The following is a 14,289-nucleotide window of genomic DNA, read 5'->3' on the forward strand; positions in this document are numbered from 1 at the left end:
CATTCATGGCATCTGCGGAAGTGCCAGACACATTGCAGCTTGAACAGGTCAGGTTTTGTCAATAAGACTCTTATGGCGGTGGGGGGAGAAGGGGGGGCAGAGCTGAAGAAATGTCTTACCAGATTAGTGAAGATATACGTGTAATAGGCTGACACCATTCCCAGTTCAGCTGCCTGCAAAGGAGAAGAGATGAGAAATTATGACAGCAGAAAGCCACCCATTTTTTTGCTGCAGGGAGAGAGAATGTTTGCACATCATAGATGCATCCTGATCTGAAGCTTATGAACTCTATTTTGCAATGGGCGTATTCCTTAGTTCAGAGACAACCATGTACAGCTGCAATTGTCATCTTCTATCTCCCATTTTCTTGCTGTAGACTCCATCCTATGTATGTTAACTCCTCAGTCACTCACTCGGTTGTTCAGTGAGATTTGCTCTTTGGGTGTGTGCCTAGGATCTTCGGAAGGTAGCTCAGTGGTACTGCTCATGCTTGGAATGTAGAAGATTTCAGATACAGCCCCCCATAATCTACAGGGAAAAGGTAGCATTGTGAGTTGAGGACCCTCAAACCCGCATAGGATTATAATAATACACACAGACACATTATTTTAGGTTAATGGGCAAAATTAGGCCACAACTTTTATTGGTTACAGCATGTGAGCAGTATTGGCTTAGGCATTGGATGAAACAGCAATACCAGACTCCACCCTACGCAGCTGGGAGTCATATTAGGGTTAACAACCAATGGGAGGAGCTTGTTGATGCAAATACAACTGGAAGCTCCCCCATGATGTCACTGGGGGTTGTGCCTGTTGGAAATATCAAGCCTTTTATCAGAGGAACTGGCAACAATCGTAGGCACCCGGCTTGATTCCCTGATGACCTCCCTGGCTGCATTCCCCAGCAGACGCAGGCAAGGTCTCGATCGGCGATTCTTCTCAAACGTGAGAAGAACACACCCCTCTTTCCTGCCCCCCCCGGGCGGGGGAAAGAGATAGACAGAAACATATTTACATGCCTTTATTTCTGTCTTTGCAGCATTACAAAAACGTGACTGCTCTTGTCAAACTTCAGCAGCCAAGAGGGAAACACTTCCTGGATAGGAATGAACGGAAGAGCTCATATTACACTCTGAGCTAATTCCGGTGCTTCGCACTGTGAATTGACTGCCCCTTTGGTTCCCACGGCAGTCCCAACATTCCCATCATGTTTACCTCTCAAGCTAGCAGTTTGCAGCTGCATTGCATCCATATCGTAACAGTGCCATGGCCCTAGCCACCAGCAGAGCATCGGACAGGATCCATGACCGCCGGATTCCTTTAATGGAATACCCAAAAGAGGAGGGGTAGATGATGGTGCATACCCAATCCTCCAACACAGCACACATATTCCAATGCCTAACCGCCAATACCAGAAAGTTGTGACGGATTGCTACGAGGTAGGCGAAAAAAACAAGAGGCTGGTGCCAATTTGCCAAATGGATAAAAAAAGTCCTACCAGGCCCCTTGGACAACCAAGGCAACCAACCAAAGTCCATAGCAAGGTCAATACACAAAAAGAAGCTGACCTAAGAGGGAGGGAGGGAAGGAGATCCGAAGAAAGCAGGAACAGACTGGGAGCAGAGCGCTGCTGCAGCTGTTTAAACACATTTAGCCCTGCCCACTAGCTGGCCCTATTGGTTGGCTGGGAGGCTTGGTCGCAGCAGCAGAAGCAATCAGGAGCAGGGAGCCGAATACGCCTCCCTGCCCCCACGGGAGGCTGCTCCCGCTCACAACCCCTCCCCTCTGGGAAGAGGAGAGGCCTTATCAGGTCCTTGGAAATTCTGCTTGGAATTTCGGGTAGCTGCAGCCAGCCAGGTGAGAAGGAGTTGGCTACTGGATAGGAGTAATGGCCAGGCAATCAACATTCAGAGGTGAGAGAGAGGCATGTCAATGCTGATTCAAGGTCCAGCCAATTAGGATTCTTCACTTTCAGCTTCTCCTGCAAATAGGAGAAGCACAGTTGCTCCTATGCTTAATTGTGTTTTGAAGTATATGCATTTGTCCCCAAAGGGTGACTGCATGCATAATAAGCTCATCTCCTTATACGCCTTATTACAGGTGAATTTTTCAAACATAGCAAGCAGGAGTATCCCTTATCTTGGTGGTGTGGGGCAGAGTGATGAGATAGAAATGGGCAACCAAAATGAGTAAAGGGTGCTGCCTCTGGGACCTTTTAATTTTGAGAAAATGTGAGTAAGAGGTGACATGATGGAAGTGTTTAAAATTGTGCCTGGCATGCAGAGAGTGCAGGGAGAAAAGCTTTTCTTCCTCTCTCATAAGACTAGAACTCGCGGACATCCAGTGAGGCTGAATGCTGTAAGCAGTGCTTTCCCCTCTAAAATAATGTTTAGGGGTACTCTCATTTTGACTCAAGAAAATCACCGTTTTATAGTTCAAATCAGGAAAAATAAATACAGTAAATGGACAAAAGTACAAAGATTCACAAAGAGTTTAGGGGTATGCGTAACCCTGTGTACCCCTAGGGAGGAAAAGCACTGGCTGTAAGATTCAGGGCTGATACAAGAAAGTATGTCTTCATGCAGCACATAGTTAAAACTATGGAACTCTCTCCCACTAGATGCAGTGATGGCCACCAACTTGGATGCCTTTAAAAGAGAATGGGATTAAAACGGACCCCTCTATCCATCCAGGCAAGCTAGGGGTATTATCAGAATTCGAGGACATATTCCAGCCAGGCAAAAACACTCAAGGAGGGTGTGAAGCAGAGGGAGTGAGGGGTGTGGACTGGGGAGAATTCCAATGGCCAGATGGCCCAGAGGGTCTGGGTTTCTCTGCTCCTGGACAAAATGGACCCACTTTGGTCTGATCATAATCTTAGGCTTTTACTGGAAGCATGAAGAAACAGGAAGTGTGATTTGTTTGTGTTTCCTTCCCATTCCACCTCTTAGTAATATGCAAAGCTGCTGAAGTGAAATCGAAGCACAAATAAATTAGAGTTGCCACCCTGCCCAAATTGAGTGGGGGGGGAGGGGGAGGGAGGCAGTGCTCATTCACATATGCAAATGCATTTAAGTGTAGAACATTTAAAATCGTTGCCTGGGGTAGTGGGAGAACTAAAAAAAGCCATCCAGGTGACAAACAGCTCAAGAGAGACACAGACGCTCCTCAATTACAATCAGTCATTTGCTTCAGAGCAGGTTTCAGTGGCATCTCAGTCTTTGTAGCTGGCAACCCTCCCATTATCCCCGAGGGAAGTGAGCTGCAGAAATATCTGAGGCTGGTATTTGAAAACTCCTATCCAGAAGTTCCAGAAGCCCCTCCTAGTTTTAAAGTCATTTGCCCCCTGTCATTTAGGGATGGGAGGGTTGGGGGAACCTTCCTTATGAAAGAAATAATAACTGATCAAATGCTAACCTGTAAGAAAGAACATAAGAAGAGTCTGCTCGTTGCCGGATTTATGTATAGGCTAAGTAGGCTGAAGCCTAAAGGTAAAAGGTAAAGGTACCCCTGCCCGTACGGGCCAGTCTTGACAGACTCTGGGGTTGTGCGCCCATCTCACTTAAGAGGCCAGGGGCCAGCGCTGTCCGGAGACACTTCCGGGTCACGTGGCCAGCGTGACATCGCGGCTCTGGCGAGCCAGAGCCGCACACAGAAACGCCGTTTACCTTCCCGCTGGTAAGCGGTCCCTATTTATCTACTTGCACCCGGAGGTGCTTTCGAACTGCTAGGTTGGCAGGCGCTGGGACCGAGCAGCGGGAGCACACCCCGCCGCAGGGATTCGAACCGCCGACCTTTCGATTGGCAAGTCCTAGGCGCTGAGGCTTTAACCCACAGCGCCACCTGCGTCCCTAGGGCCTCTAAATCTAGGGGGTCTTGCCAGCCCTCCTGCTCCCCAGTGGGCAGTGTCCCCTCTCCCAAAATTGAAAACCCAAGACTTCATGCAAGGGCAGGGCAACTCAGGCCCGGCAACTATTATACTTAGGACTAGCCAGTGGGGCCCAATTTGAAGCAGTGGGGCGTAACTTGATTTTTTTTTGGCAGGCCCCAGTTCACAGCCAAAGTCTGCAAAATCTTATAGATATAAATAAAATCCATCTAGATTGCCCTGGTGTGGGGGTCCCCTTAGGAGTGGCACGCGGAGCCCAGTTTGGCCCAATTGCTCCAATTGCCTTAAGGTCAGCCCCGATGAGACTGTGCAGGGGTTGGACTGACAAGCCCTGCACCTTCTAGGTCCCTGGTGTCACCATTCAGAGTACAGACTCAAGGACTTGTTATGGAAATAAGGGTGGGGCACTTATTGGAAATCAGTTTTGCCACCTCTTCCCCCCAAACCCCAAGACAATGAGCCTAGCCACCTTTTATTCACAGTCACATACGCACTACACTACAGCATGGTCATAAACCTGTATGTTCAAAAGCTGAAATATACAATATGTAGCAATGGAGATTTACCGTATTTTTCGCTCTATAGGACGCACCTTTTCCCCTCCAAAAATGAAGGGGAAAAATGTGTGCGTCCTATGGAGCGAATGCAGGCTTTCGCTGAAGCCTGGAGAGTGAGAGGGGTCAATGCGCACTGACCCCTCTCGCTCTCCAGGCTTCAGGCAGCTATCCGCAAGCCTTCAGAGCACGGTGGGAGTTCCTGCCGGGCTCTGAAGGCTTGCAGAAAGCAGCCTGAAGCCTGAAGCCTGGGGAGCACAGCGCCAACTCGTGCTGCACTCCCTGGGCTATCCACAAACCTTCGGAGCGCGCCTCCAGCCCCGCAAGCTCCGGGAGTGGCGGCAAGGCTGTGCGCAACCTTGCCCCGCTCCCGGACCTGTTCTGGGGACTGGGGTCGGGGGAAGCTCGGGCTTCCCCCGCCCCAGCCCCATGGCTAAAAATGAAGCCAAGACAGAGCTGTCTTGGCTTCTGCCAAAGCCGCATGCAGAAGCTGGAGAGCTTGCGCAGAGGAAGCCAAGACAGCCAGCGGGATGGATCCCACTAGCTGTCTTGGCTTCTTTGCTCTTTGGAGCTGGGGGGGAATATTTTTTTTCTTTATTCCCCCCCCCTAAAAACTAGGTGCGCCCTATGGTCCGGTGCGCCCTATGGAGCGAAAAATACAGGTATGTTACTGCTTTATGATTGAACACTGTGTTTTATCAACGGACTCTTTATTTTGTGAATAGGGAGCTCTAGAATCTGACAGCTAACCAATTGGGTACTACTGAACAGCGACCCCTACTGCTGAAAGCAGGTAACAAGCAGGGAATGCTTCAGCTCAGCCTTTGCACTCTTGACTGAACACCCCCTGCTGTGCAGATAATGGAGAAAGCTCGTAAATTGTATCCCTTCTGGCATCCTGGCCAATTCTATTACGCTGGTGTAAACCTTGGTGCACCAGAAGCCTAGAATAGCAGCAAATAAAATCCTCTCATATGTCAGCAACTGATAAGACTTGTCAACCAGTTCTTTCAAAGCCTTCCTAAATTATAAAGCTCACAATACAGGCCAAAAGAGAGCAGGTCTGGGAAGGCATACAATGGGCACCACCAGTGAAATGGCCCTGCTCCGTGTAGCTCCTGCCCTGTCATTTGATAGTGTGCCCACTTGCCCTCCTTCTTGACATGGAATGCTCTCTATTGGAGTCTCCAGGTCCAGTACAAAGACCACAAGAAGGGATAGCAGGGACCTTGAAGTTCCCAACAGCTGTTAAGCAAGCAAGCAAGCAAGCACACAGGTCACATTTGTCACAGTCAGGACGCCTATGTCCTGGCCAGGCCTGCACCCAGTCTTGTTTTTGTACAATCTTGTTTGTCCTCAGTAACCAAAATTATATTATCAACCTATACACAGGGGCAGAGGAGGGGGTCAGAGGGGGCAGGCCACCCCGGGTGCCACTCTGGGAGGGACGACAAGATGGCCCCTGCCTCTCCCCAGCTGTAGAGCGGCCAGGCGTCTGTAAAGGATACTGCTTGCGTGGCAGTCTGTATGGTCGCTGTGCAAGCGTATTACTTTTATTCCCAGGCCGTCAGCTTGGGAGCCAACCAGGAACTGCACAACACTAGAAGGATTAGCAAACACTAGGGATGCTTTAGCTATTTGTCTTCCATTTCTGAACCCAAAGAATCTGGTTGTGGTCCAGTAAGTACCTGCACCTAACCCTAGGCTATTACAAGGAAGCTGCATACTTTCACTGGTGACTTGTAACACTGATTGATGACTAGCATGTGTAAATGGCCCTGTGCAGATATAACACCAAAGACAACACTCGCATTTCACATCACCTATCTTTCAAACACACTGTTTTCCTTGGAATTTCTGCAACTGATGAATGACTACATTGAGTTATTATGAGTCCTGTGTGGGAATGAACCATCCCCAGTCTATCAGGGCTTTCATATCACTCTTTGAAACTTCAAACATGATGTTCTTCAGTCAGACTGTCATACAGATAAAGAACCTCTGCTTGATTAATGATACGTTAGTTGATTAATCAATCAATTAAAACTGCATAAATCTGCATTTGAATAAAAGTAATACTTGTAAAGAAAAAATAATTCTTGTTTTTAGACAATACACACACAGTGCTTGATGAACCTCATCAATAGGGCCCAATGAGATGGAGATCTGCTTCCTCAGTTTTATTGAGTCTATTGAAACTTGACTGAATTGTTTTAAAGCTGTCCTTATAGTTTCATATTTTATTGCTCTGTTTCTTATTAATAACATTTTCATTACATTAGAATTTTCTTGTTTTAGAACATTCTATATAATGAATTTGCATATTCTCTCTCTCTGTCTGTCTCTTTCTCCAGCCATCTTGAACTTTTAGGAATGGAACACAGCAAATGTTTAAACAAATACATGTAAAGACTGCAATCCTAAAAAAGTGGTACCTTGGATTGAGTACTTAATTTGTTCCGGAGGTCCGTTCTTAACCTGAAACTGTTCTTAACCTGAAGCACCACTTTAGCTAATGGGGCCTCCTGCTGCCACCGCGCCGCCGGGGCCAGATTCTTATCCTGAAGCAAAGTTCTTAACCTGAAGCACTATTTCTGGGTTAGCGGAGTGTGTAACCTGAAGCGTATGTAACCTGAAGCGTATGTAACCCGAGGTACCACTGTATACTTGTCCGTGATCTATTGAACACAGGAGGACTTCCTTCCATGAAAACATGGACAGGATTCTCATGTAAATATTGTGCCTGCCTTAAAATGGTGTCTGGATGCAGTCCTTGGCTGAATGAGTTTCGACTGACTCCTGAAAAGATGGAGATATTATGAATGGATTTTTTCCCAGGTCTGCAAACTGGGCTGTATATGTGTAAATGTACAGTGGTACCCATTCGACTTCTAAAATGTTCAAAAACCAAGGCATGGCTTCCGATTGGTGCAGGCGCCCCGGAAACAATAGCCAGCAATCACATCGGACGTTTGGCTTCTGAAAAACATAAAAAAACTGGAACACTTACTTCCGGGTTTTCAGCATTTGGGAACTGATATGTTTGTCAACTGGGGACGCAGGTGGCGCTGTGGGTTAAAGCCTCAGCGCCTAGGGCTTGCCGATCGAAAGGTCGGCGGTTCGAATCCCTGCGGCGGGGTGCGCTCCCGCTGCTCGGTCCCAGCGCCTGCCAACCTAGCAGTTCGAAAGCACCTCCGGGTGCAAGTAGATAAATAGGGACCGCTTACCAGTGGGAAGGTAAACGGCGTTTCCGTGTGAGGCTCTGGCTCGCCAGATGCAGCTTGTCACGCTGGCCACGTGACCCGGAAGTGTCTCCGGACAGCGCTGGCCCCTGGCCTCTTGAGTGAGATGGGCGCACAACCCCAGAGTCTGTCAAGACTGGCCCGTACAGGCAGGGGTACCTTTACCTTTTACCTTTATGTTTGTCAACTAAGCCATTTGAGAACCAAGGTTCCACTGTATATGTATATGGGTTCTAGGTGGGGATGAAGGAGCAGGTGCATAGTCTTTTATTCACCTCTGAGGTAGATTAGAATGAGAGATAGCAACTGGTCCAACGGAACCTAATGAAATGTATGGCTGAGCAAGAGTTGAACCTAGATCTCCCAGGCCTGACATTCTCCCAAGCCTGACAATGCTACCTTGAGTGGCAGAGAAAAAAACAAAAAAGTTCTTTCCTAGCATCTCGTTCTGCTCTTCTGCTCCAAACACTGCCTCCTCTCATATTCACTGTGCAAATCTGAGCCTGCTTTTTAGCTTGGGGCAGGCAGGGACATCAGTTCTCTGTGCAACCAGCTTTGAAGTCAGAAGCTTTCCATTCCAAGGGCAGATAATCAAAGAAAGCCGCAAATTATTTTTCCTGGCCTTCTTCACACAAACATACACATACTGGCAGGTGGGAAGCCAGGATGGGGATGTCAGCAGAGAAGCGACCGTGCAACTCTGGACCATATGGGGGGAGGATGTGAACTGAGAATCAGTGGCAGATTCATCATTCAAGGTTGGTAGGGCTGAAAGCAGAATCTAGTCAGAGCTCCGTAAATCAAAGATAGTATTTCAACTGTGCTAGCAAAGAAGCACGGGGAGGCGACCAGGTGGGAACATGGAATGACATCCTGTTGGGAATGGAGATGCATTGCCAACTGAGATAAAAGGCAGGCAGTTTGATTGGCAGAGCTCATTCTTCATGAAAATATGGGACAAGCTAGACTGATGGGAGAGAGAGGGGGAAATGGAGCAGTCCATGGCATGGAAATAAGAAAGCTATGCATGGCCCACTTCCAATATCTCTACACTTTCATTCAGGACCAAAACATCTGAATAGGAAGCATATACCGTATTTTTCGCTCTATTAGATGCGCCAGACCATAGGACGCACATAGTTTTTAGGGAAGGAAAACAAGAAATAAGAAAACAAGAAATATGAAAACAATGCAAAGCATCCTGAGCTAAGAGGGAGAGCTCCTCCATCTTCGCTCAGGAGACTTTGCGGGGCTATCCCTGAAGCCAGGAGAGCAAGTGGGATCGGTGCGGGAAGCCCTCCTGGCTTCAGTGAAAGCAAGCCTACTGGCTTTCCCCCCACATCCCGCAAGAGCCGCACACTCTTTAAAGCTCTTGGGCGATTTTCTGGGAGGTGGGGGAAGGGACAGAGCCGCGCGCTCTGCCGCAAAAGCCAGGGATAGCTGCGCGAAGCCTCCGCAGGGGAGCGGGATGAAGGCACTGCTAAACAAGAAGCCAGGACAGCCAGCAGGATCCCAGTGGCAGCCCTTCTCCCGCCTCAGGGAAAAGCCCCGAAGAGCCGCGCACACACTCCACATGACTCTTTAAAGGGAGCGCTGACCAGAGCCTCCCGCCTGCATTCGCTCCATAAGACACTCACACATTTCCCCTTACTTTTTAGGAGGGGAAAAGTGTGTCTTATAGAGCAAAAAATACAGTACATAAGAACAAAAGAAAAGCTTGCTGCATCAGGACAATAGCCCTTCTAGACCAGCACCCGTTTTCACAGTGGCCAACCAGATGCCTGCAGGAAACCCCCAAGGAGGACTCAAGCACAAGAACCCTCTCCCCTCCTGTGGTCTTCAGCAACTGGAATTCAGAAACATTGATGCCTCCAAACATGCAGGGACAGCCTAGCCATTGTGGCTACTAGCCATTGCTAGCCTTAACCTCCATGAATTTGTCTAATTCTCTTTTAAAGCCATTCAAGTTGGTGGCAGTCACGGCCTCCTGCAGGAGCGAGTTCCACAGATCAACTATGTGCTGTGTGCAGAAGTACTTACTTTTATCACACATGGAGACTTCCGGGTTGGCGCCTCCGGTAATGGCGGAATTCCTCTGATCGGGAGGAATTTGCCCCGTGGGAATCTGGGTCTGGCCACCACGGCGAAGGCGGAGACTCACAAAAAATCACAGGTGGGAGAGGCCTGTGAACATGGGATTCTGCGGGCACCTTTTGCGCCTCCCCTACTCATGGGGAAACCTGGTTTTGGGGGTCTGGAGCGACGTGGGGTGAGCGGCACGGTGCTTCGAATCATCTGCTTCTTCCACGGAGTGAAGCCGCATAGCTGTTGCTGGAGAGCGCTGACTTTTTCCTGTGGACAATTTGAATCTAAAGTAACTACCCGTGAGTAGAGCTGAAGCGGGAGAATTGGATTTCTGAACGTTTAATTTGGTATCGTAACGGGGAGGTTCAATACAGGAAGTCCGCCTTCCCCTTTTGTAAATAGACTGAAGCAATGAGGCTGCAAGCTGAAGTCTTGGAAAGCCTATTGTAAAGGACTAAATTTCCATCGGTAAAGAATATTAAACCCCCCCTTGGAGGCAGGAGAAGAGGGGGGGAGTTGTGAACTGAATAAGCCTGCGGGAGAGAGCGAAGAGAGTTAAAATACCGCCGCTCAGACCCTGGAAACGGGCTGCTAGCAGGACTGACGTTTTTTGGAATGTTCACTGACAGTGATCGTTCGTTGACAGCTAGCTAATAAGAGAAATACATTGTTTCTACTGTCTCCGTCTGCTTTTAAAAAAGGAGTAAAAGTAACTGAAAATTGAAACTAACTTCATTGCTTGAGCTGTGTTTAAAAAAAGGACATTACTGACTAACTTAAATAGAAACTGTTTCCTTCTAGAGGAAGCCATTGAAACTGTTGCAAGAGCTGGGCTGGGGGAATTTCCAGCTGCAAGATAAAAAACTGTGAGACTTTGGGACTGACCTTGAATCGGTTAAGTGTTATGGTTAATGGAAAGGAAAAAACTGAGCAGTCAATTCTTGAAAAAACATTAAGGTTTTGGAGGATTTGGCAGCAATCTAGGAGAGCCTCAACATCAGGCCCCCCTGCTTCTTCTACTACTGTTTTTGTACCAGCATATTCAAAATCAAGAGGAATGTCGATAGAAGAGGTCTTAGTGGTTTCATTAAATAAGATAAGTGATTCACTGGAACAACTTAACAAGAAAGTAAACGTGACAAATGCGAAAGTGGAAGCTGCAACTACTAAAATAGATTTAAATACAGAAAGTATAAATAATTTGGGACAAAAGGTGAATATCAATACAGAAACCATCCAGAAATTGATACAGGAATCTACTTTGACATGGCAGACTGCGGAGGAAGCTAGGGAGAAAGCCGTTGCTGCTGAATGTAATGTAACACAACTGGAGAGAGAGAGAGCCCCAGCCTTGCAGAGGCAACTGGATGACCATAGGTCGACGCTTGCTATGATTGAGCTTAAAGAAAAACAAACGAATTTGAGGATCAGAGCCCTACCTGAGTTGGAGAAGGAAAGTATGATAGATTTCCTCACACAGGAATTTGCTGATTTTTGGGACTTGGACTTGGGTCAAGAAGAGATTAAAACTGTGAGGGCCTTCAGACTTGGAAGAGGAGGGAAAAGGGAGAGGAACAGAGTGGGAGACTGTTGGCACTACCGGAGGAGCCTGGAGGTACAACAGCCAAGAGTGGAAATTTTTAAAGATGCCCCGAAATACCTTTTGGATCTTAGGTCTAACTAAGGAGATTTGGCTGCCTTGCTGAGAAGGAATAAAATCATCTTCAGGTGGGAGTTTCCCCAAGGTCTACTCTTCAGCTTCAAAGGAAGGAAAATAAAAATAAGATCAGTAGAAGACAAAGTAAAGTTTTTGTATAAATATGAAGAAGATCTGCAGAAGGGACTTGGAAAAGAGCTAAGAGCATCAGACAGAAGATCACCAGGTTGATGGACTATATGAAACTGGCGGAAATGACTGGCAGAATCCGAGACCAGGGAGAAGAGTCGGTGGAAGAAGACTGGAAAAAGTTTAAAGACTATTTATAAAAATATTGTAAAATTAATGAATGTTAGAAAAATGTTGGAATGAAGTTATACGGCTTTAGTAGAAATGTTATAAGGAATTAAGTATAAATAGATTATTAGAGTATTAGGGAAAAATAAGGTTAGAATATGTTAAGATAATTATAGGATAGAAAACAGAGGAAGATGGAAAGGAATTGCTGAAACAATCAACAGAAGTGGAATACAAAAAGGGAGGTGTGAGGAGGTCGTTGAAACAAGTAAATGAAATATATGACATTGAAATTGTATGATGTGTGTTAAAGTGTTTTTGTTTTGTTTTGTTTTGTTTAAGGTGTTAGTGCTGTGTAATGTTTTTATATTGTATTGTATTGTTTTTTTTGTTTGTCTTTTTTTCTTTTTTCTTTCTTTTTTTGTAGTGTTTAAAAGTAGTACTTACTTTTATCTGTTCGTTGGATGCCCTTGAATTCTACTAATTTTCAGAGAGGGGGGAAAACTTTTCTCTATCCGCTTCCTCCAAGCCATGAATAATTTTATGAACTTCTATCATGTCGCCTCTTACTCTTCTCTAAACTAAAAAGCCCCAAGCACTGAAACCTTCCCTGAGAGGAGAGTTGCATAAAATATATACTTGAATTCCAGCGTACGTAAGTCAGATACGTGCAGTCAATTACCAGATTTCTTTAAAAGGAAATGGACCGTGTGGTTTTGATCTGCACACTTCGGACCGTACACACACGGGAATTATTTGGAAACGTCAACCCTGTGTGCAAATGCAGAGCCATTGGGTGTTACGGTAGATGTACTGCTTGGTAACTGAAGGGAAGTACAGTCTCACTTCCCATAATGCAATGGGCCAGACTGAGAGAGAAGACCATCTGATCTGGCCAAACATTTGTCAGGGAGAGGAAGCGTGCATGCTTTTGGCCTCAGGTTCAATCCCTGATATCTCCAGTTAAAAGGCCGAGGAAGGAGATGATGAGAGAAAGGCTTTGCCTTATTTTTTATTATTATTAATAATAATAATAATAATAATAATAATAATAATAATAATAATAATAATAATAATAATAATTTATTATTTATACCCTGCCCATCTGGGCGGCTTCCAACAAAACACTAAAATACAATAACCTATTAAACATTAAAAGCTTCTCTAAACAGGGCTGCCTTTAGATGTCTTCTAAAAGTTTGGTAGTTATTTTTCTCTTCGACATCTGGTGGGAGGACGTTTCACAGGGTGGGTGCCACTACCGAGAAGGCCCTCTGCCTGGTTCCCTGTAACTTGGCTTCTCGCAATGAGGGAACTGCCAGAAGGCCCTTGGCACTGGACCTCAGCGTCTGGGCAGAACGATGGAGGTGGAGACCCTCCTTCAGGTATACTGGACCGAGGCCGTTTAGGGATTTAAAGGTCAGCACCAACACTTTGAATTGTGCTTGGAAACGTACTGGGAGCCAGTGTAGGTCTTTCAAGACCGGTGTTATATGATCTCGGCGGCCGCTCCCAGTCACCAGTCACCAGTCTAGCTGCCGCATTCTGGATTAGTTGATACCCTGGAGAGCGGCTGCCAGTCCGAGCAGGCAACACTGGGCAGGTGGGCAAACAGTCTGACCTGATGGAAGCCAGAGCTTCCTACATTCCCAAAGCAATTCCCGCATCCCGGTCTCAATGCGGCAAAGCAATGACGAGTGGAAGCAGGCAGGCAAAGACGCCTGAGAGACACTGGAGAGGAGCCAAGCAGCTTCACCAGGAGACCCGTAGCTCAGGTTGAAAAGCAAGAATACCTTCTGGGCTTCCTAGGCTTTACATAGGAGGAAGCATTCAGTTCCTCCTGGTTGCTTGAGTGTCTCTTTAGCAGGGCTTCCCAGAAGTATCTGCCCGGTGGTTTGAAGGGAGCCACAGTGGGTAAGCAGCTTGCTCAGTTTCCCATTGTGCCTAGTTTGAGACTGGAAGTGCCAGAGACAGAGAACAGGCACATGTGCACAGTTCCACACATGCCCTGTGGCATGTTTAAAAGTGCCCTCAGGGAAAGAAAATACCCCTGTAAAAAATAAGAGGTTGCTTATCTTCTGCTTTCAGGGCATGCCTACCAGCAGCAGCAGCAACCAAGTAAAACTTTTGCTACCATCTTCTTGATTTTCTTTGCTACTGCTCTTGTCTGAAGGGAGAAGGGAGATTTGGGAGCATTCCTAGAGGAGGACCTTGGGCTCACCCAGTGCTGATTTGCAACAGCTGGCCTGATTCCAGACATTTGGGTGGGGAGGTTAAAAATGGAAAAATAGTCGTTTATTTGCTAATTGGTAGGCGGGCATATTTTTGTTTATTTGCCATTTGTTAATGAAATTTGTTATTACTTATGTGGTGGGTGTGTAGTTTTTTGTTTCTTCATAAATGTAATGTTAGATGATATATTGATGTATTGTATGATCCTCCTTTTTTCCCTTTTCTTATGGTATTGTGTATGTGTGTGTAAGAATATATACATAGCTGTAAGTCATTTGAAGACCTTCAGGTGACAAGTGACTAATAAGTTAGTTAGTTAGTTAGTTAGTTAGCT

At 46.5% G+C, this 14,289-nt stretch overlaps 1 protein-coding gene across 4 annotated transcripts in view; it reads right to left on the reverse strand.

Annotated features, from left to right (window-relative positions):
* Positions 1-14,289, reverse strand: part of GRIK4 (glutamate ionotropic receptor kainate type subunit 4) — a 472,983-nt gene that overhangs the window by 130,072 nt on the left and 328,622 nt on the right. For all 4 annotated transcript variants that reach the window (XM_079954667.1, XM_079954665.1, XM_079954666.1 and 1 more), the window contains exon 7: positions 120-173. In XM_079954667.1, coding sequence (XP_079810793.1) covers positions 120-173 — 54 coding nt within the window. The remainder of the gene's footprint in view (positions 1-119; positions 174-14,289) is intronic.

This window comes from Podarcis cretensis (genome assembly GCF_951804945.1).
Source record: "Podarcis cretensis genome assembly, chromosome: 15".
NCBI lineage: Eukaryota > Metazoa > Chordata > Lepidosauria > Squamata > Lacertidae > Podarcis > Podarcis cretensis.